Genomic DNA, 21,083 nt, shown 5'->3' on the forward strand with positions numbered 1-21,083 from the left:
ACACACCTTTTAACGCTTCATATACACTGACACACACAAACACACACACACACACAGTTTGGCTGCCTGTCTATCAGGAAGTGCTGAAGTCATCTGGAGTATCTGCTGTGCAAGACGAGAAATAACGATGCAGACATGGCCAGACATGAATACTGTAAAAACATGTGAAAGACATCTTTAAGCTCTTGTTCTCATTGCCCGTTACTTTGCTCATTAATACGCAAATGTGTGCAGCAGGATTCGCCACCGTATAATCAAGTCTCCAAATGTAAAACAGTCGCATTGTGGTGTGCTGATGTCTGTCATGCTCTGCGCTTGATGGATTACATTTACAAATTAAAGAGCTCAAACAAGTCATTGTTTTATAATTTATAATAATAATTTATAACATCTTTAATGTCTCCAATTCTCTTACTATTCATGTACTCTGTAAAATATTAAAAAGAAAAACACACATCTTCAGAACTGGAGTACATCAGAGAAAAGTTTTCAGGTTCATCAAGAGAGACCCTACTGGTAAAAAACCTTGAAAATTTGAAATCAGGGTTATTTTGCTTCCATAACCAACACGCTCTGATCTCCCAGCTACATATGATGTGTTAGTAATCCTGGCTGGTTGTTGATATCCTGGGACGGCATGTCAATTTATGCCTGTCAAATGCATTGTGTTTTTTGAAAATAAAATTCTTTATGTAGTTATGTAGTTAGGTTTAGGCAACAGAAGTGGGTGGTTAGGTTTTGAAAGAAAAAACCCCATCATGATTTAGCTCCAGAAGAGAATACTGGCCTCCTGGTTTAAAGTCTGATAGTTGTTGGGACCCATCCATCAAACCTCCCTCCCACCCAGTGTGGACTCTCCAGCCCCTAAAGTTATGTTGTTTGGAACTGACGCCACCTAGCAGCACCACATACCGTCACTAAAAAGGATGGCTTTTATTTTCTTCTGTGTCTGACGTGGAATCACTGACCAAGCAGCGGTATCTAATGAATCAGACCAGTGGAAAGAAATAAGCACCAGTTGTGTTTATTTTAGTTCAGATTTCTATTGTGTGCAAATGTGTGCAAAAAGTGCATATTTAATTACATAAAGCATCATTTACATATCAGTTAAAATTTTAGAAAAGTTGTAATCCAAAAAAATAAATAATAGTCCTGATGTAAATAATTGACTGGGGATAATTAATGGTGATCTGTTAGTTTAAACTGTTACCCTACTCACCTGCAGTGGCTTATTTTTGGTGTAAAATGTGATTTGATGGTCATTTTCTTTTTATGAGTTGTTTTTTTTTTCTGCAGCTCTGACATTTATACAGTGTTATGTGGATACAGTGAAAGGAAAAACACCTGAGACTAACCGAGGCACTTTGACATTGTCACTCACAGAGGAGAACTGTGCACATACACACACACACACACACACACACACACACACACACACACACACAGCTAAGAGCAACCTGTGTTATGACTCTCCATCATTTTCCATGGCAGGGTCACCTGAGGTTGCCCTCATTAGTGTTACCACCGGTCAAATTAGTGTTGATAACAGTTGGGGATGGGGTGGGCTGACATTCTAGATTATTGAAAGTGACCTTTGACTTTTACAGCTCCCCACTCACGTGAACAGAAAAAGTGCTTTTGTATTTTACAGGCAAACTACATACAACAAGAGAGACAAAGGACTTGAAGCTGAAAGCAAAGATCCAAAAACTCGAAGATCCAGCATGCAGGTGGACACATTTCTTGAGAGTAATGTTGCCTTTTCCCACTTGTCTGTCAGCAGACCAGTCCCCCGTCTGCAGAGGCAGTCTGACGTTGACAGACACCATGAAGGCAACAAGTGGTGAAGACAGAGACATTTTTACATCTGCAGTCACATGGTTTCAGGGAGGTGGTAGACGACAAACTGGATATCATTTTAGTGGGTGACAGCAGAACGGTAAAATGAGGTGAGGCCAGTAGAGAATACCAGTAGGTTGGATATTGAATCATATAAATCTGGAACTGAACATCAAACTCCAAGTAATTTTCTCATTGTTTTCATATGTTTGTCTATGGTTATTCAAGCCAGCCTTGGTGAGGGCTGGGGGATGCCTGCCTGACACCAAGACAAACAGTGATGACAGACAGACGCTGCAGTCGGAAGAAAAAAGGTAGTGCAGCAACAATCAGAGCGAGGAGATACCAAGAGGATGGCGATTTGTAGGGACATTTTCAAGACAAAATGCCATCAGAAAACAATCCAATCAGCACGCTCCCAGACCTCAGCGACCTGCTTACATCTGACACTGCTCAGAGGCCCGCGGTTGGTTTGTTATCTAAATAAGATTTTTCTCTCTGGAACCTGAGAGCAGCTCTTTGCACTAATTAGCTTAATCACAACATTTAACTTGTAAGGACAAGAGGACATGAAGCAGGAAAAAGTGGGGAGGCTGTTGGGAATGGCCTTGGGCCCTCACAGGCTGGGACTACAAGGCCCTGTGTATAAATTCAGTGTGGTGAATGTGAAACACTGTCAACCAGCCATTGGCTTGTGAATCTACACAACAAGAATGACATGATGGCTGACTTGTGTATAACTGAACTCTACACTTATAAAGAGTGTTATAAAAGGTCAACAATAATCAATAAAGACAGTGTCAAAGGCTCCATTTCACTTCAATTGGAAAATATTCACCTCTGCAGCTCTAGGAGTTCTAAACTCTTTTAGCTCATTGTTTTGGATTCTTTCTCTCTGATTTTTGTTGAGTTCTTGTCCCTCGCTTGGCAGCAGAACGTGAGCAGAGCACAGACGAGTTGGGAGAACAAGTTAGTGTCACCTGATCACTCACTGTAATTTAGCTTAAATACTGCTCACAGCATGAAGCACACCCAAGTTGGTTGTTGGGTAATATTCTATTGATTCATGTATATTTGTTTATATCTATATATATTTTTTTTTAGAATACTTTTAGTGATAAGTCTGTGTGAGGATCTGAGACAGCGAGAAGTCCAAAAAGAGACTTGAGAGAGGGCACCAAGTTTGCTGTTTGAACTTATTGGTTTAATAAAAAATATTTTTATTTATAATGGTCAGACTGTTTTCATGGCTGGGTTATTAATTTTTTAATGAAGAGAATTAAATTATTCATTTACAGAAGACTGGGAAGGAACCAGACAAATCTGATGAATCTGTTATATTTGCAAACGAGCAAACATTAAACAATTAATCGATAGTAAGTGAATATCTGTCCACAGAAAAATTACTTCATAATTAGCAACTATTCTAAACACTGATTATTTGAAATGTTTTGTAATATTTCAAGTAAAAAATCCAACAGATTCCCAGGTTCCAGCTTCTCAATATTTTGCTCATGGTTTCACTCCACCAGTACTACACACACTGCATTATGCTGCGTGTCAAACTGCTGCGCCTGCTAGATCAGTCCAAAACATGTCATCACAGTCAGCAGCAGGGTTTCCCCCATTGTTTGTTTTTCTTTTGTTTAAGGCTTTCCCCGCCATTGACGAGACTTTCCGTCAATCAGTGTTTTCACTGTAGTGTAGGAGACACTGTTACGGATGTTGTGCAATAAAACAACATTTCCACGTCCAAAAACAAACGAACAAGAAGATCTAAGGTCCCAGGGTGATGGCAGGAGAGGACTACTAATGTGCTGACTTTATCGCTATTTGGCGGTTTTTTGGACCCTTCTCAGCGGCGTTGTTTTAAAAAAAGCACCAGGGGAAACACTTAGTGACTTATTTAGATCAACAAGGAACAATAGGAAATATTCTGTCATTTATTACCATGCTCGCTGCTCACAATAACCGCTGAACACCCCTGTAAGCAGCCGCCGTCTCTCCCCTCTCTCCTGCTCCGTGTGTGTGACGGTGACACGATGAGAGGACACGCTGCACACAGTTTGAGTTCAGGTGTAGTGATTATCCAGCTTGGTTATGTTGAAAGAATAAACTGATATATAATGTTTGATTCCTTCCAACTCAGAACAAGCAGAACAACATGTAAATATACACATATGCATATCACAGCAAAGCTGGTTAGGGACTGCTCTGTAGCTGCTGTGCTTCCTCACATTTTGGGGAATGTTCCACTCTGTAGCTCCACAATAAACTCAAACAGAATATTTTCGGCATTATTTTTGTACAATTCAAGTTGACATAAGAAAATAAGAGGAAAAATAACAACAAAAAATATATATAAAAATGAATTGATTTTGCTCTTCTTTTACAAAAATGTGATTTTCCCAGATTTTTGTCTGAAATGTTGTTTTTTTGATGAAAATGCACAAATTAAATTCATCTGTAGTAGTCATCTCAGTCTTTCATACCCTCAGGCAATGAAAAGCAAGCAAAAAGAAATTATCGGCCAAGAGAATCTGGAAATTATCGGTTGAAATAATCCTTATCGTGCATCACTGTTATACACACACACACACACACACACACACACACACACACACACACACACATATATGGCTTGGGCAGCATCACGGTATTATGGTGTACCAAGGTGTTAACAATCCCAGAGATTTGTTCTTCATTACAAGGGCTCCTCTCTCTATTAAATTTATTGTAATTAGTGCACAGAACGCACCACCATATTACTTTTCTTTACATTTTGTGGCACTGTCCTTTACAGTATACCCTGGGGAAATTTAAGCAAGGTATGACAGTATGAAAGTAAGTATGAAATATGACATACTTATTTTACACTTCTCTTCATTTTAAAGACCAAACTATAGAGGCTCAAGGGGGATATGGGGGGGGGGGGGGTAGATGGGAGAAGGTAAAGATATTTGCATCCTCTCGCAAAACTTTTATGACTCACTTAACCCACTCTATTTTTTGTCTCCCCCATGTTCCCTAAAGGACTCCTCACTGACCTACTGAAAAAAATATTCAACAGCTTAATCAATAGTGAAAGTTATCATTAGTTGCAGCAGTTTGGTTCATTCTAATGGAAACTCATTCCAGCAGCGTCTAGTTGTGGATGGCTGATTAACAAGTGTCCACTGTGTAGGGTTAAGTCCTTAGAAGGAGCTGTGGCCAGTAAATCCAAGGTCATTACAGTAAGAGGTGTTGAAAGTGAGCGGAGGCACTTCTGTCGAGACTGTGCAGTGACTTGTGTTGACGATGGCGGAGCACACTTACACTCTGCAGGGAAGACACGCCGATGGGAGCGACCAACAGCAGGACAAAGGTCAGGGCCTGGCACAGAGTCAGCTTCCTGCAGACGGAGTGAGAAACAAACACCATCAGTCAGTGGGGAACATCACCCTCACTATTTCATAAAGCATTCACACAGGATGCACAAACACAGAGGGGAAGATGTGGGAGTTGTTACAGCCGAGGTGTTTAAGCAGGAGAAGGACGGAAAACAGAAAAGACAGACACCACTGACCCTTCCAACAGCACAAGTCTTTAGGTCATTGATAATATCCACAAATAAGCTGCTGCACACTGGGAACCCCTGTGGGCAGAAGCCAAGGTCAGGAATGCCCCCCCATCCAGCAAGTATCATTAATTCCCCCTGCCCTGCCCAGGCCCCTCACCCACCCCAACAGTGCCTTATTAACTCCTACACAGCCTGAGAGGAAGGGACCAACTGCTGACCCTTACAAAAAAAGATGCTAGAAAACCTGTAAAACCTACTGCTTTTTTCATCTGAATTCCACTAATAATCAGAGTCAGAGTTCTATTAGAATAAACAGCCAGCTGCACCACATCAAACTTAGCATACATGTTTACTACGTGGAAATTTAAACAAACACAATGATGTGATGAGTGGACCTTAAAGTTGCAATGTGTCAGTTATGGCCAGAATTTTAGTTTAAAATGTTAAAATATGAACTAGCATTACGTCAAAGACGTCCATATTGCAGAGACAGCTACTGAAATAAGCATGGCATTCTGTGAGTTTATTTCTTTTTTATTAGACTAAAAAAGCTTGAGAGAGACCTTGGAGTTGGCTTGGAAGATAGTCTTATCACATTCTGTTTTTGTGTTTTCACCATGATGAACGCCAGCAAGTTCATTTTGCCTTGTACAGTTTTCTGTTAGAGTATTGATACAACCTAAGTCTGACAGAGCCTAACAGGACTAAGCGGGTCAGGCCGGGTTTGGACAGATATTTGTGCCACAAGTGTAATCATGATACACAGGAAAGCTTTAACCATGGTAACATCAAGCAGCATGACAGGGACAAACTCAGTTCTTCAGTACGTTAATTGTGTCGGACTTTGGACAGAAATATGCAACTGGAGCCTCATTCAAGTACCAGCTAGGGGTGTGACTTCTAAACGTGTTAATGCTAAAAATTAAGAAAAACACTAAACATTTGTAAAAAGTCAACAACCGTTTTAACGTTTACTTATGTTTTTACAGTACAGTGCATGGAAGATAAGTGAGACAGGGCTGCAGCAAAACATATGAGACAGGGCTGCAGCAAAACATATTTTAACCACCTAAAAAAAATCAGTATCAGGTTAAGTGTGGGTGTATTGTCTGCCCTTTACCTTCCATAACAGCTGATGGAGGCAGCAGTAAAGCAGCAGCTCCGCTGTTCAGTGGAGTAAAATGAATATTTTTCTCAGTAGAGTCTGGTGTTTTGATAGAATAGCTTTAAATCCCTGTCAGTAAGGGCTGTCTGACAGCAAGGTAAAGCACAGAAAATATTCTAAATATAGAATTAAAAGATATTAATGTCACGATCCCTGCCTTCTCCTCCCTCCAGTATTTTTCCACTCACTCTCCCTCTGCTCACTCTACCTGCTGGCCACACCCACCTACTCTGCCTGCTCTGCTCTCTCACCTCACAGCTGCAGCTCATCAGTAATCAACCCAGGATATAAGCCTCCTCCACACACACACTCATCGCCAGATTGTTCTTCAGCGTTATGCCAGACTTTCCAGCGTTATCCTGCCTGATCTTCCAAAGACGATCCTGCCTGTCCTCGACCTGCTCTCTTCGCCTGATCCCCGGAAAACCTACCTGCCTTCTGTCCCAGACCACGTGTTCTGATTCAGCGTTCCTGATCTGCTCCGCTGGTAAAGACTTCTCCGCCTGGCTCCGACGATTCTGCTGTTTAATCCCCACTGGTACCGCTGCATTCTCAGACTGCTCCTCTGGCTTCGAAACCTCCGCCTGTCCCCGACCATTCTTCCGCCATCTCCTCGACAGTACCTCCACACGTGCTGTCAAGCCGTCGGACTACGGGGTTTCCTCCTCACCCACGCCGAGTGCAGTAAGCTTCGTCTCTTCGCTTCGTTCGCCCTCCATAGACTTTGTTTGGGGTTCCGACCCGAAGAACGAACTTTGTGCTGAACTGCTTCTCCTTGCTGCGTGTTTGATTTGTGCTGGGATTAATAAACGTCATTACCAACTACTCCAGTTTACCGGTGTACTGCATCTGGGTCCACACAGCACCCGTTACAATTAAAAGATGTGCTGTTTGATTATATGTACGTGACACGGCGGTTTTCTACTTCGAAGTTAGCGTAAATAAACAGTTATGATTGTGACTGGGTCTATATCATAGACTGTATAAATAATACAGGTTTATAGCAACTAGCTGATAGAGGGCATATCTCCACCTGCTGTAGTCAAGTCGAACATACTACATCAATAAATGAATTCTCCCCTGGTACTTGTATACTGGTACCTAATCGAGCAATAACTGAAGCTCCACTAAACTGTGCATGGAAACATATGTGTGATAAAAGTCAGGAAGAATGTGCTGTTGTGTGCTGGTATCAATAAATAAATGACGCTGACCTTGGAGGTCCATATTCGTGAAACAAGCAGTAGACTCTGATACAAACCTTGCGTATGATCTACTATCTCACCACAACACTAGTTTCATTTTAAGGCAGAAAAGCAGAGTATTCTTACAAATAAAAGTGAGTCACAGCAGTTAAAGACCACTGTAGCACCAGCACAGTAAGCCACTTCTCAGGTGCTAACAGGAAAGAGCTCCACTGAGCCTTGTGCAGGGTGTCTACTATTTTTGCTGCCTCTTCGCCTTCTTCACCTCCAGGCAAACACAGCAAGGTAACTGTTGTTCTCCGTCTTTTTCTCCCTCTGACTCATCAAAAGGACAAATGCCTTTTCTGAGAAGTTCCGGTGATTCTTGGAAAGTCCCTCTCTTTGATTGCTTCCTGGCATCGCTGCTCTGCTGACAGCAGCACTGTGTCATATGTTTAAGGGTCTGTTTCGTGATGAGGCACGTCATTTTCATTGACACACTCAGAGGAAAAATAGATCAGATGGGTTGGAAAGTTACAGCAACTTCATTTTCTCTGTCTTTATCCCTGACCTTGTCTCCCACGTTTCACTTTGTCCTCCGTCAGTTCCCAGTGTGTCTGTCATTTATCTCCATTAGTCTGTTCTGTCTCTGTTATCTCCCCGGGCCATAAACACGGAGCTGCTCCACAGCTTTTGGCTCAGTCCCAGGTCAGTAGTTGCCCTGTCCAATTAAACGATACACATCTCCCTCACACTTGGCTGAGCAGCCCTTCCCTTCAGCGACCTCAGCTCCCATCTTGGCCTTACATGGGGGAATTCATATCAGAGGAACAAGGAAGGTCGCCTTGACCTAAAGAGGTAACGGGCTCATACATCATGAATGATGTAAGAGGCCTTTTTATTTCACACAGACTTTATTTTATTTCCAGAGTCTCAGCTTCATGACTACAGGGCCACTGGGCTTTTTTAAAAGCACACTACACTGCTGTTAACATGAGCATCACCTGGCCTGGGAATTTAGGATTGCAATGTCAAAGACGTTTTCTTAGACCCGAAACAATTCTCCACTTTGAGTGAGTAATTGAGACGAAATGTACCTGTCGTGGTCACTGTGGGTGGAAAAGTAATTTTAAACCATGTGTTGTACCTGGTGAAAAAGCTGAGGTAAAAACTGGGTTTTTATTCTCAGAACAACTGTTGTTTTTCTTTTAATGGAACAAAGCGTCTTGTTGCTGCAACTTTCCTTTACCTGTATTGGACTATGGTGATCTTTTGTACATGCACGCCTCTGCTCAATGGGTGGGTTTCCATTAAAACTTGCATTTTTTGCAAAAACGTTTTTGTGCTCGCATGAGGTGGTATTTCAGGCGTTTCAAAAAAGGCAAATTTTGCAAAACTGCAATGTAAATGCTTTTTTGGCTTTTCTAGGTCACATGATGCTATGGCTATGTGCTTGTCAGTAGTAACTGGCTCCCTCGGCTCTTGTAGCAGCAGCTACAAGAGCTGTTATTGCATTGCATAACTCTTCAAAAGTTGAGCGGATCATCGCTCCATAACATGTCAATGTGGCCCTGGACTGGAAATAATGATGGCGGTGGCTGCAATGGAAACAAAACTGCTAATGTTTTGAACATCCATCGCCATGCTTCTTGGAATGTTATCGCTAGAGGAGAAGTCACATAACATCACTCGGTGAAAACAGAGACATCTAGCTATGTGTTATATTGACATTTTGAAAATATCTTCAGTTTTGCACAAATCTGCAATGGAAACCTGCCTACTGTGTCCATATAGTTGACACAGCTCACCACGCATCCTTGAGGTTGATTACAAACTGTAAAGCTCTTACTCACCACTGTGAGTTGTACTCTCGAGTAGGATGCCCTGCTCTGGTGACCCGTAGGCTCTTACATCAGTGCACCTTTGTATAAAAGGCAATTCTTGGTCTGCTCCCACACTACCACTGTGTTTCTATTAAGCAGAAAAGTACCCAACAGTATTCATTGTGTTCTCAGGACCTCTTTATGCTTTTTGTCCCAAACATTTGGACAGACATTGGGAAAAGGGCTTCTGGGTATTCTGCACCCTCAGCCTGGAATTTTTTGCACAGTGACTTGAAACTCAAGGATCTGCTGTCATTAAATGAAATCTGAAATCAAAGACTTGGGCCATGTCCGTACGGAGTCAGGTTTAGGTGTATCTGAAAAAGTTTTTTACTGTATGGACGTTTCGTCCGCGTGAAACTGGGGTTTTGGGAGCCTGAATACGCTAATTTTTGAAACCGGGTCCCAGGGTGAACAAATCTGAAGATGCCACCCTTGGGTTTCCGTGTTTACAACCCATACACATCTTTCCTGAACTGATGACGCCATAGCCCCACCTCTCCCTTAACAAGCGTGCACTAACCCCGGCAACAACAAGAACAACAACAATGGCGGATTATAGTGTTGCGTTCGTGCTGCAGAAGCTACTGAGCGTGATATGGCTTTTACAGCAAAATCTCAATTCTAGCTCCATTTGTATTCTTTGCCATCTTCTTCTTTGTGTGTTTTTTTTACATTGCACGAGTTTTATGCGCATGCTCCATGTCTTATTCTCTGTTTTTGGTGTATTTACGTGGCAGCGTTACAGTACCACTTACAGGCCTGGCATATATACTACAACATTTTCAGTGGTTTTGTGTCGACACACACATTTCTTGAGACAATTGTGGACATGGCCTTAGAAGCAGATTCTATAGGATGTTGATGTTTTAGCATGCCCGTGATGTCAGGACAAGCACATGGTGGGATTACGCTGCATGTGGTTACATTTGGGCAACAACAGCACATGACAACCAATGCTGGGACATCAACAACTGCACATGCTGCCACGGATGGTTAGAATTAGGGGAAGGAGACACATGGTGAGATGCACAAAAATCCATCACGTTCAGACCGGAAGTGAATGCTGGACTCCTGCATGAAAGTCCAGGGTTTGTTAGACCCATCCACCACCTATCCTGCCCACCCTATAGGCGCCCTCGTGCTTATATGACGTTTTTATAACCTGACGCCGTTCTACGATATTTCATGTTGACATAACAGGTTCCGTCCCACCGTGTTCTCAAGTGACATGGCAAGTGCCGTCCAGCTATCATATAATAACATAGCGACCGGTTCTGTCCAGTCATGTTCTCACCTGACACCATCCAGTGGCATTTCATGCAGGCTTGAAAGGTGGCTGTTGGTATAGTGATCGTACGCCAAAAGCACTGTCAAAGCGACAATATTATACGAGTTTGAAGTGAAAACAGACTTTGTTTTCTCCCTTTTTGTGGACCCTTATGAACTAAAAGAATAGGAATAATCAAGGAATGGACAAAGGCAGATTTTATGACATCTTCAGAGGTGGGGTGTCATCACTTTTTTGGTCTCTCTTGTTTACCATGCTGATAAATCAGAATGAAATTTTATTTGGTGTTCATGGTTTCTGTAAAATGAACTGAGCGATTAATTTGTGGAGAATCTAACCAAGCTCATGATGTGTGGCATTTCCATATTGACAAAAGTTTCCTTTTGCATTCCATTTGCATTTTGATGCACGATGCTGAGTCATTTGGACCTAATGTTAGATCAAGCCAGTAGCTGGTGGGGACCCGGTGAGTTTTATTAGGTTTTAATATTCTAAAGCTGAGACTTTATTTGAAATCAGACAGAAATTTTCTGTCTTTGACCCTGACTTATTCTTATAATCCTATCATTCATAATGTCAGTGAGGGAGGAAGAGTGACAGCCTGAAGGACCATATTGTAGCAGAAACTTGTTTGCAGCATGTCATCATGACATTACAAACTTCAAAATTATATTCATCATCTGAATTTGGCAATAACAGTTTCATATTCTGAAGCCAAGACTTCGTTTATTTAAAATAAAAAAACAACAACATCAAAATGTAGACATAAATCCATCAAGAAATGAGTCCTTGTGACTGACTTTGATTTGCTTTAGCAAGGTAGATAAAACACTTTTGCACAATTAAATGTATATGTCACTCTATTTGATATGTTCATAAATGTTATTATAAAGGCGAACTAATAAACGCTGTGGTACCTATGCACTTCAGTCATACTGTTTAAAGTGGCAACATTGTCAGATGATGCCAAAGTGTTTTTCCAACAGCTTGACCTGCTGCCCCCAAGTGGCCAAAAAATCTGTCATTGTAATGACAGAAATGTTTCAGACAACGTGTTTTTACTAATTTCTGTTAAAACAAAAAATGGTGCATTTTTCGGATGATTGCATTCATTTTCACTGATGAAAATACTTTTGTGTGTGTGTGTTTGTGTCATAAACACTATTGTCAGTGTTTAGGGTTTAGATTCTAGAAAAGCTCAATTCTGAAGGCTGCCGTGATCCACAAAGCTGAAGTCTCTCACTTTGACTTGATCTTTGGCTTCCGGTTTTGAACATGAAAAGACAGCAGCTCTGGTCACTGGCTGCTTGGCCCCCTCCCTACAGGGGCCCTTTGAGAGGTGAGCAGGGGTCAGTCCGCCTCCCCCTGCTCACATTAAGACTATAGCAGCACATTAGTGAATAGCTCCGGGGCAGGGACAGGGAAATGGTTTTAATCAATACGAGACTGAATGTTTATTTTCACGGACATTAGTCGCTTTAATGACTGAGGACCGAGGAAAAACACGAGTCCCACCCAACAAAAACAACATGAAACTACTCTTATCATCAAATAGGCCACCGAGCTGTTATCTGAACATGGTTGCATTTCAAATGTTCCAACCTGCCAATGATCAGTGTACCTGGACAACCTCATACTGCATCTCATATCAAATACAGATTAATGGGTTGATAAATAATAGTGATGTGCAAATCTCTCCTAACACCAAATTCTTCTACGCTTGTTTTTTATCACATCAACACAACACAACTTCACAGTAACTCACATATCTTGTGGAGCTGTAGCAATTAGTCAACTAATCAAGCCACTGATTCATTAAAAAGTATTTGGCAGCTATTTTGATAATACATTGATCAGCACTCACTCTTTTTTTAACATCATTGCAAACTAAATATTTTGGGAATTTTAGACAGTTGGTTAGTCGAAACAAGTAATTTGAAGACATCACCTTGGGATGGATATTTCAGAATAGGTTTCTGACATTTTATACTTAAACAACTACTCAGGAAAATAATCACCAGACTAATAATCTTTATAATCGATGACTGCAGCCCAAACATTCTGTATAATATATTATCCAACAACACATGTATGCAGCATGAAAAATTCTTACTGTTTCTTCCAAAATGTTGCTTTTAGCCCTATTTGCTTGTCTGTATGTAAGTTAGCAGGGTATCATGGCATAAATTAAGTAAAACGTTGACTGCCAAAGATTTTTGATTTTGGTATCTGAAACATGAGTCAATTAATTGATCATGTTTATTTCTTTCTTTTTTATCACAATAAAGTGAGTACCTTTGTATTCTGGACTGACAAAGCAAATATTTAGAGATGTTGCTGCTGGCTCTGCAAACTGTTGAAGAGCACTTTTCACTATGTGCTGACAGTTTAATATTTTTATAAAAACATTTCTCAAATCTGTTCCACCAGATAAAAAAACATATACAGAAGACAATACAAAATGACACGTACTGCACAAGGTATTCACACAGACACAACAACAATGTCAGTAAAACCAAGGAGCTGATTGTTGATTTTAGAAAGAAGGAGGCAAAGACACACACTCCTGTCTACATCAGCCGAGCTGAGGTGGAGCAGGTGAACAGCTATAGGTTCCTTGATATTACTATCACTGAGAACCTGTCTTGGTCATCACACATCACCACCCAGGTTAAAAAAGCACAGAAAAGACTCTACTTCCTACAGAAACTTAGGAAGGCTAAATTCCAGAGCAAGATCCTGGTTAACTTCTACAGAGGAGCAATAGAAAGCATACTGACTGGAAACATCACCAACTGGCATGGTTCATGCACGGCCCAGGACAGGAAGGCTCTACAGCGGGTGATTAAAACTGCCCAGAACATCACTGGTTCCCATCTACAGAGCATCAGTGACCTCTGTGAAGTGAGGTGTCTGCACAGAGCCCAAAGAGTATTGAAAGACAGCAGCCACCCAGACACAGTCTGTTCACCCTGCTGCCATCTGGAAAAAGATACAGAAGTATCCGCTGCAGAACCACCAGACTACAGAGCAGCTTCTTTCCCCAGGCTGTGAGACTACTCACTCATCTCCTCCTTCAACCCCAAAAAGATGTAGCAGGATTTCGGATCAACTTCTTCTTAAACCATGTTTAAGAAAAATTGATTATAAATCTACTTTGTACCTTGAACATATCAAGTTTTATCCAGAAAGGAATCATCACAGTAATCAGTAAGTAAAATAATCGTTAATTGAACTTTTTTTCCCTGCCTGTCCCTCCTCTCACTATTATAGTTGAGTGGTTGACACATGATGAAGATCCCGGATAAGGATCTTAAAATCCTGAACAAAGTCAGACAGTCAGACAGGCAGCATGCGCTCCACCCAGCGTCTGCAGCAGAGCTCACTGATAATTCCTCTGTTAACGACTGATGGTTTGCTTCAGCACGCCCTGACGGACAGGTTGCTCTCACATTCCCACCCTGCTCAAATAAACAACAGCTCCACACTGGTATCATGCAGTTCCACTGAGGCTATGACTGTGCACTGGTTAAAAGTGCATGGCAGGTGAGAATGTGTCCTTTGACCTGATATGAGTCATGTCAACACTGGAGACACCTGACTTAAGATCTGGCCTCCTTTAGTTTCTTTGTGAAGGATCTCAGTCTAAGTGTTTCTGTATGGTGACCCACAGGCGTCCCTTTTACAACTCAAACCCACCAACTTTGCAAAAGCAATCCGTCTTCCATCCAGGGGTCAGTCTTAACCTTTAACCTGCCCGCAGATTGAGCTGTGACCCAGCCAGTGTTTGGGCGAGCCTGGCGGAGGGTCTGATGGTTATATGGAGCATGCAGCTGAATGAATTGACACAACCTTTAACAGATGTTCAGTGTGACGGCTCTGTGCTCAGCTCTGACCCCTGGATCTGTATTGACTATGAATGAGGCAGCAACAATCAAATGCTCCGTGGCCCCGGTCAGCGCGCATTGACAAAACCAGCCTCTTTAAACACAAGTGGAGGTGCTTTGTGTCCCAGCAGCTGCTCCACTTGAAGACGTAGTAAAGCATTTTAGCGTAAATAAAATCACAGACTATTGTTTATGAACTAAACACCCAGAGCCTGTTGGTAAATGACTCAATGAAAGACAGACACTGGTATCAGCTTGTTGGTTTTGTTGCCAAAATGTCTAGTCCCAGCAGCCTCTTGCTCAATATGGTCCCTTCGCTTTGCTTCGCCTCGCTTCAGTTAACTTAACTCACTCCTTCCACAACAGGGAGAACAAACTTGGTATACTGTCATACCTCAGGGATTATGAGATTATCTTTTCACAGCCACTCTGACTGAAGCATAGCCTCTCAGGTCATCTACAGTCATAGTGGCAACATGGGAAACATGCAGTGATGCACGCGAGAGATACTGTGACAAAGAATAACAGACAACATGATGAATGATGAAGAACACCCCCAAAACTTTGAAATATTTAAAAGCAGACATGATTGAGGGTAATCACTTCTACCAGACATATGTCAACCATGACGCCTGTATAGAAATCTGAGGAATGACTCCTCGTCAGCCTCTTCATCGAGCTCGACACATTACACCTAAAACTTCAATCATGAATAAAACGAGTCGTCTTACAGCTGCAAATGTCCCCGCAGGACTGGGAGTTTCTGAGGTTTCCGCCTCCATCAGTTTCATAATAACAGCTAAGAAACACTAATGGTCTGGCGGAAGAACTCCCAGATCTGGATCACCACCAAAACCAAACCAATTGCTCCTTGGCACAAAGCCGACATGTCCATCACATTTCATGGAAATTCCTTCACAGGGTTTTAAAAACATCCTGCTGACAGACAAACGCACTGTGTAAAAACAAAACTCTAATCCTGCTTGGAAGCTTTTTAAACAGTAAAGCAGGAGCTTTTCACCGCATTGGTGTAGAGAGACAAACACAGAGCAGTAAACTTTTATCTGAGTGAACCTTGAAACTGACCTCAGTCTCTCTGACAGAGCAGGACTCAGTGTAACAAGCAGATCAGGTTGAGGACCTGTATAACTGTCTCAGAGACAATTTTATTGATATGTTTGCTTGTGTGTTTCAGTAATAAATTAATGAATATTTAAATTCACAAAGTCATTAAAAAAATGTAATGAACAAGTGTTAAAGGAGTCAAAAGTATGATTAAAATTGTGTCTCAAAGGTACTTTAAAATGTTAGTTAAAAAATGCATTGCCTTTTCATGTATTTCTTAACTAAATGCAGAGAGTAACACCACCCCAGTGGAACTGACAGCATTATGGAAAATGTGATGCTGTTTGGTGAGGTCATAGATCAGTAGCATTGTGGGTAAGAGCAACATGGCTGCAGACGACAAACGCACAACTCCAGAGTGGCGATATTCTACCTAAAGGTGCACATGGTAAGTGTTCTTGATCTTGTTTCATGCTTATGTAATGTTAATGTGCCTTACATGGACACTGGTGATGCATTTTGGTCATTTCATTTTATTTTAGAACATTTCTGTCATGTTAAGTGGACTGCTTAATGATGGAAACTAGATTGAGAGTGAGTGGAAAATGTATGTTTTTTTAAAAAAACTTTTCATTTTTGTTGTAGTTTTCACAGTGTTTGGCTGTGTTTAAAGTGTCTGAGGAAACAAAGACAAGAGCAATTAAATCATAAATGAAATAAAAATAAATCACACATCAGTGCAACACGTGGTTTTGTAGTTCCTCTAGAGGAACCCGGAAACATTACTGAGAGGAGCAGGACGCTGCAGTGGAACATGACATGAGGCAGTTGTTCAAAATGTTCTTCAGAATAACTGAGATGCGACTGTAGTTCCTAGCCGACTGTTTGTGTGGTTTTCTGAGTAAAGCTTTGACTGGATTATTGACTGAAATCACTCCAGGTTGTAGACCCTCAGAAACAGGTAGAAAGCATTGCACCTATGAGTACCAAAGGAGCTGGGACCATAAATCTGAAAATTCAGCCATCATTTATTTTACTAATTACACCTGTGCTTCTCCTACTCCATTATGTCAACATGAAAAAAGTCCTGTTGAGAAAATGTGTTTGCTACTGATTCCAATCCCTGTTAGCTCCGATTCTCAGCCTTTCACATTCTTTAAAATGAATAATTTCAGCAACCTTTGTTTTGAACATCCATGATGGGATTAATCTCTGGAATCTTTCCATTAAAGAGGAACTACGCCCATTTTCAAAATTCATCCATGTTATTCCTGTGGTCTATGACAGTCCAAAAAATATGAGTAAAAATGAACAACTCTTTTCAAAGTCCAAAAACTACAGTGCTAAAACTGAAATGTGTGATATAATGGGGTCTTAGTCTCAATGGATCCCTAGTCTGGGATCCATTAAAGTATGATCCTGTGACAGAACTTTAAAAAATGAGCTAAAAAAAACTCAAAAATGAGCTTGTCATTGCAAAAATATACTTCAGAGTTTGTAAAATCATAATGATTTTGTTATTTTAAAAAAGACTTAAGGAAGTTGTGATACCTTTAGCTTTTATAAAACTATAAAATAGACAAGTAGCTAACAGAGACATTTAAAGAAGAAATACTGATGTCTTTCTTCAGAGCTCAAAGTCCACATCCACAGGGAACAAAAGCAGTGAAATTCCTCCCCACAGGAAAGAGTGACATCATAGCGTGTAACACCAAATTAGAGTCCTCGTTTTGAAGCTATATGCTCAGTGTTCCATGGTAAGTAGATTAAATCTGTTCATGGGGCTGACGGCTCCTTCTCAAACAAATATTCCTTTAAAGAGTTATCAGAGAGACAGAAAATGTGCCCTGAGCCAAATCTTTCAGTGTGTGCCGACCGGTCGGACATACAGCGGTCCATCAGATACACGGCCTGGACATTTCTCCTGACACATTATATCAAAAGCAGCCCATAAAAGGTATAATCACACTTTAACATGTTGGGTGCAGAGTGCAGAAATGTCAGCACGTAGTGTTTCCACTGAGGAGAGTAATCCTGAGGAGCTGAGGGAAAGACATGGTCAAGAGAAACTGAAACTGCAGTCCACAGTGTTTGTGCTCTCTGTCGCAGGGTTGGGATTAGATCGCATATGAGCAGGATATTTATAGCAAGTGACATTTAGGAGATAAAGGTAGTGTAGCAGGATGGGTGGAATCACAGATACTGTGTGGCAGGAGGATTACCTCACTGGCTGGCAGGAAGTAGCCTACAGTAGACTGAGTATGACTTCTGCCCCCGGAGAAAACCTTCACACACCACAGGTTAATACAGGATCCACTAAACCTCTTCAAGTGAAGTTTCTTTGATGCAAAAGTCAAAGAATACATGGCATGTTGCAAATATGCACCCAAAATAAATCTTTTTTTTTTAATCTGTACTTTCTCCTGCACCGGAAAGACAAGATGATTTTACTTTTAATAAATCTGGGAAACCAATTACCTTGAAAAAATGTAAGTAAATACAGCAGTACTCTTAATTTATGTCAACTTTTTATCTAATTGTTAAGTTTACTTAAATCTTAGTTATATGTACTCAATTTTGTGAAGTTGTTGAAACTTAAATATGACAAGTTTAATTGAATCAGTCTTTATAAGTTTGAGCATTTCAGTAAATCAAGTTCACTGTGTTATATATCTATATTCTGCTGGTCGTAAACTAATCAATCATATTTGTACTTTCTTAAACATGCTAAGAAAACAGAACTCGCAGGTCTCCTAAATCATTCATTCATCACAAGCAAAGAAGAAATGGAAATTAAAGTTGATCCTAAATCCTGCTACATCTTTTTAGCGTCAAAAGAGGAGTTGAGGAAAATACAGCTAAATTTCTAAATTTTGTTTTGATTGTTGTTGTTTTTTTGGAACAAACACTGGCCTTGTCTCAAGATGCTCAGATTGGCATTTTGTTAAAATGAAAATAATCCAACAAACTAATCATTCTTTGTGTGCTTACTTTATTTATCAAACCCAATCATTTTCCTAAAACCACCCCACAACTGTTCAGTTTAGTCAGACTGACTCGGTTTGATTAAGTCGCTTTACTTGGAAAAAAAAAAACAAGTTAATTTCACTTGTCATTTTCTTACAAATAGATGTAAAGCAACATAAGAGTAAAAATAGTTATATTTAATTTCCTTTTCAAGGCAATCGTTTTTTTTAAGATTATTTTAAGTAAGATCAACTTGTCAGATTTTACAGTGTGGACTTGCTGGGATGAAGTGAACCACAAAACAAACAGCTTCCGACTGGGGGGAAAAACTCAGCTGTCCCTGGAATGTATCACCTTCCATCCTTCACTGTGCCGCAAAGAAATGTTCAAGGTTTTGCAGGGCGCAAGCAAAATGACTCAGGGTAAATATTTTAAGCGTCCACATACACTGTAAAATCTTAAAAGTTGATCTTACCTAAAATAATCTTGGAAAAACTGCCTCGAAAAAGGATAGTTTACTTTTTGTTCATTTGAAATTTAGTTGTATTTGCTTATTTTGTGAAGCTGTTGCAACTCAAAAATGATAAGTGAAATGACCTTGTTCTTTCTAAGTGATAGTAACTTTAGTTAACCAAGTTAGTCTAACTCAACTTGTCCATGATGAAGAGGATTTTGCCAATGATGAAGTAAGGAAATCTGCAAGTTCTGTTTTGTTAGGATGTTTGAGAAAATACTAAGATTACTGATGAGTATGCAACCAGCAGAGTATAGCACAGAAAATATGGTTTACTGAAGTTGCTAAAGCTTAGAAAGATTGATTTAATTAAACTTGTCATTTTTGGGTTGCAATACCAAAAATGCAATTTCACAAAGTTAGGTAAATATAACTTAATTTTAAGTGAACTTAATTAGATATAGAGTTACATAAAATTATAGTTATGGTTATATTTACTTATATTTTTCAAGGTAGTCGGTGTACTTAGTGTTTTTAAGTAAACTCAACTTGTCAGATTTTACAGAGTGTATTTTCTCCCTGTAATGCAACTCAATCACAGTACAAACAACGTGTACTGTGCTGCTTTCAGCTCAACACTTGCTGTAAATCACCATCAGTGTGCAGCAAGAGCGCTTCGTCAGGGACACATTTCACAGTTTTACCTGTTAAGTAGTGAGGACATAGTGGATCCTTGTGGACTGGCTTCGGTTGTGTTACATTCGTTGTCAGGTGCGCGTTAGTTCTCGTATCATGGTGCGAAACGCCGCGGCTCAGATGCACAGCGCATCCCAGCTGCAGGCTCCGACACACGGATCTCACACGCAACAACATCCATATCCTCTGGCTCCTGGAGAGTCCTGTTCCTCTGCTTCTCTGAGGGAAACTTTCAATCAACTTTGTTTTCTCTCTCTCAGCTGCAAAGCTCGTCCATCCAAACAGCTGTCAGCCAGCTCCCAAAACACATCACATCACTTTCGGGACACTAAACGTGTGCAGTGAAAAAGCGCCTCTTCTGCTGGACGTTCACATGCCACAAAAAGTCTTCTCTGTCACGAAGTTCGGTTTTCTGTTAATTGTTTACATGAGACACCGGCGGCTGTGACTCTAATGAGAATTAAATATGGTCGCAGACAGAGAAAGTAGGGCTCAGTGTTGTCCTTCAAGTGCCAAACAGTGTGATCGTCTCCAAGCAGGTGATTTCACTTGTGCCCAGTCCTGCATGGATAAGACACTCCTTTCTCAGCGGGTAGCTCCACTGGCTGTCTCTTGTGTTTGTGATCCTCCTCTCATTCTGAACGGCTCCAAAACACACCACAAAAGCTCCGAAATGAGCGCAGAGCCACAAGCTGCGCTCCTCTGCGCCACCGTGTCTCTCTCTCTCTCTCCACCTGAGCGTTACATTCCTGCAGTGAACACGCCTCTCTCCACCAATCACAGCCCTGCAGCTCACAAGCTGATCTTACTTTTGTAAATATAGGAAAACCAGCCCTGACAAAAGTAAGTATATGACAGTATATGTTTATGTCATGTCTTATTGTTGAGTTTACTTAGATTTTAGTTGGATTTATTTCAATTTGTGAAGTTGTTACAACTTAAAAATGGCAAGTTAAATTAAGTTGCTTTTATTTTTTTTATTTTTATGAGCGACAGCAATTCAACTTTTAACTAAACTAACATAGTCTGGCTTAACTGAACAGTTTTATGTATTTTGCAGGATCACTGTTAAATCTTAGTCTTAATCAAGTGA

The 21,083-nt window shown here is 40.8% G+C and overlaps 1 protein-coding gene across 1 annotated transcript in view; it reads right to left on the reverse strand.

The window, feature by feature from the left end:
- adamtsl5 (ADAMTS like 5) overlaps window positions 1-20,674 on the reverse strand; it is a 57,705-nt gene extending 37,031 nt beyond the window's left edge. The window contains exons 1-2 of the mRNA XM_042485124.1: window positions 19,999-20,674; window positions 5,155-5,230 (exon numbers count right to left, since the gene is read on the reverse strand). Coding sequence (XP_042341058.1) covers window positions 5,155-5,230; window positions 19,999-20,018 — 96 coding nt within the window. The 5' untranslated portion in view covers window positions 20,019-20,674. The remainder of the gene's footprint in view (window positions 1-5,154; window positions 5,231-19,998) is intronic.
- Window positions 20,675-21,083: the final 409 nt, after the last annotated feature.

Source organism: Plectropomus leopardus, chromosome 1 (assembly GCF_008729295.1).
Source record: "Plectropomus leopardus isolate mb chromosome 1, YSFRI_Pleo_2.0, whole genome shotgun sequence".
NCBI classification, from domain to species: domain Eukaryota; kingdom Metazoa; phylum Chordata; class Actinopteri; order Perciformes; family Serranidae; genus Plectropomus; species Plectropomus leopardus.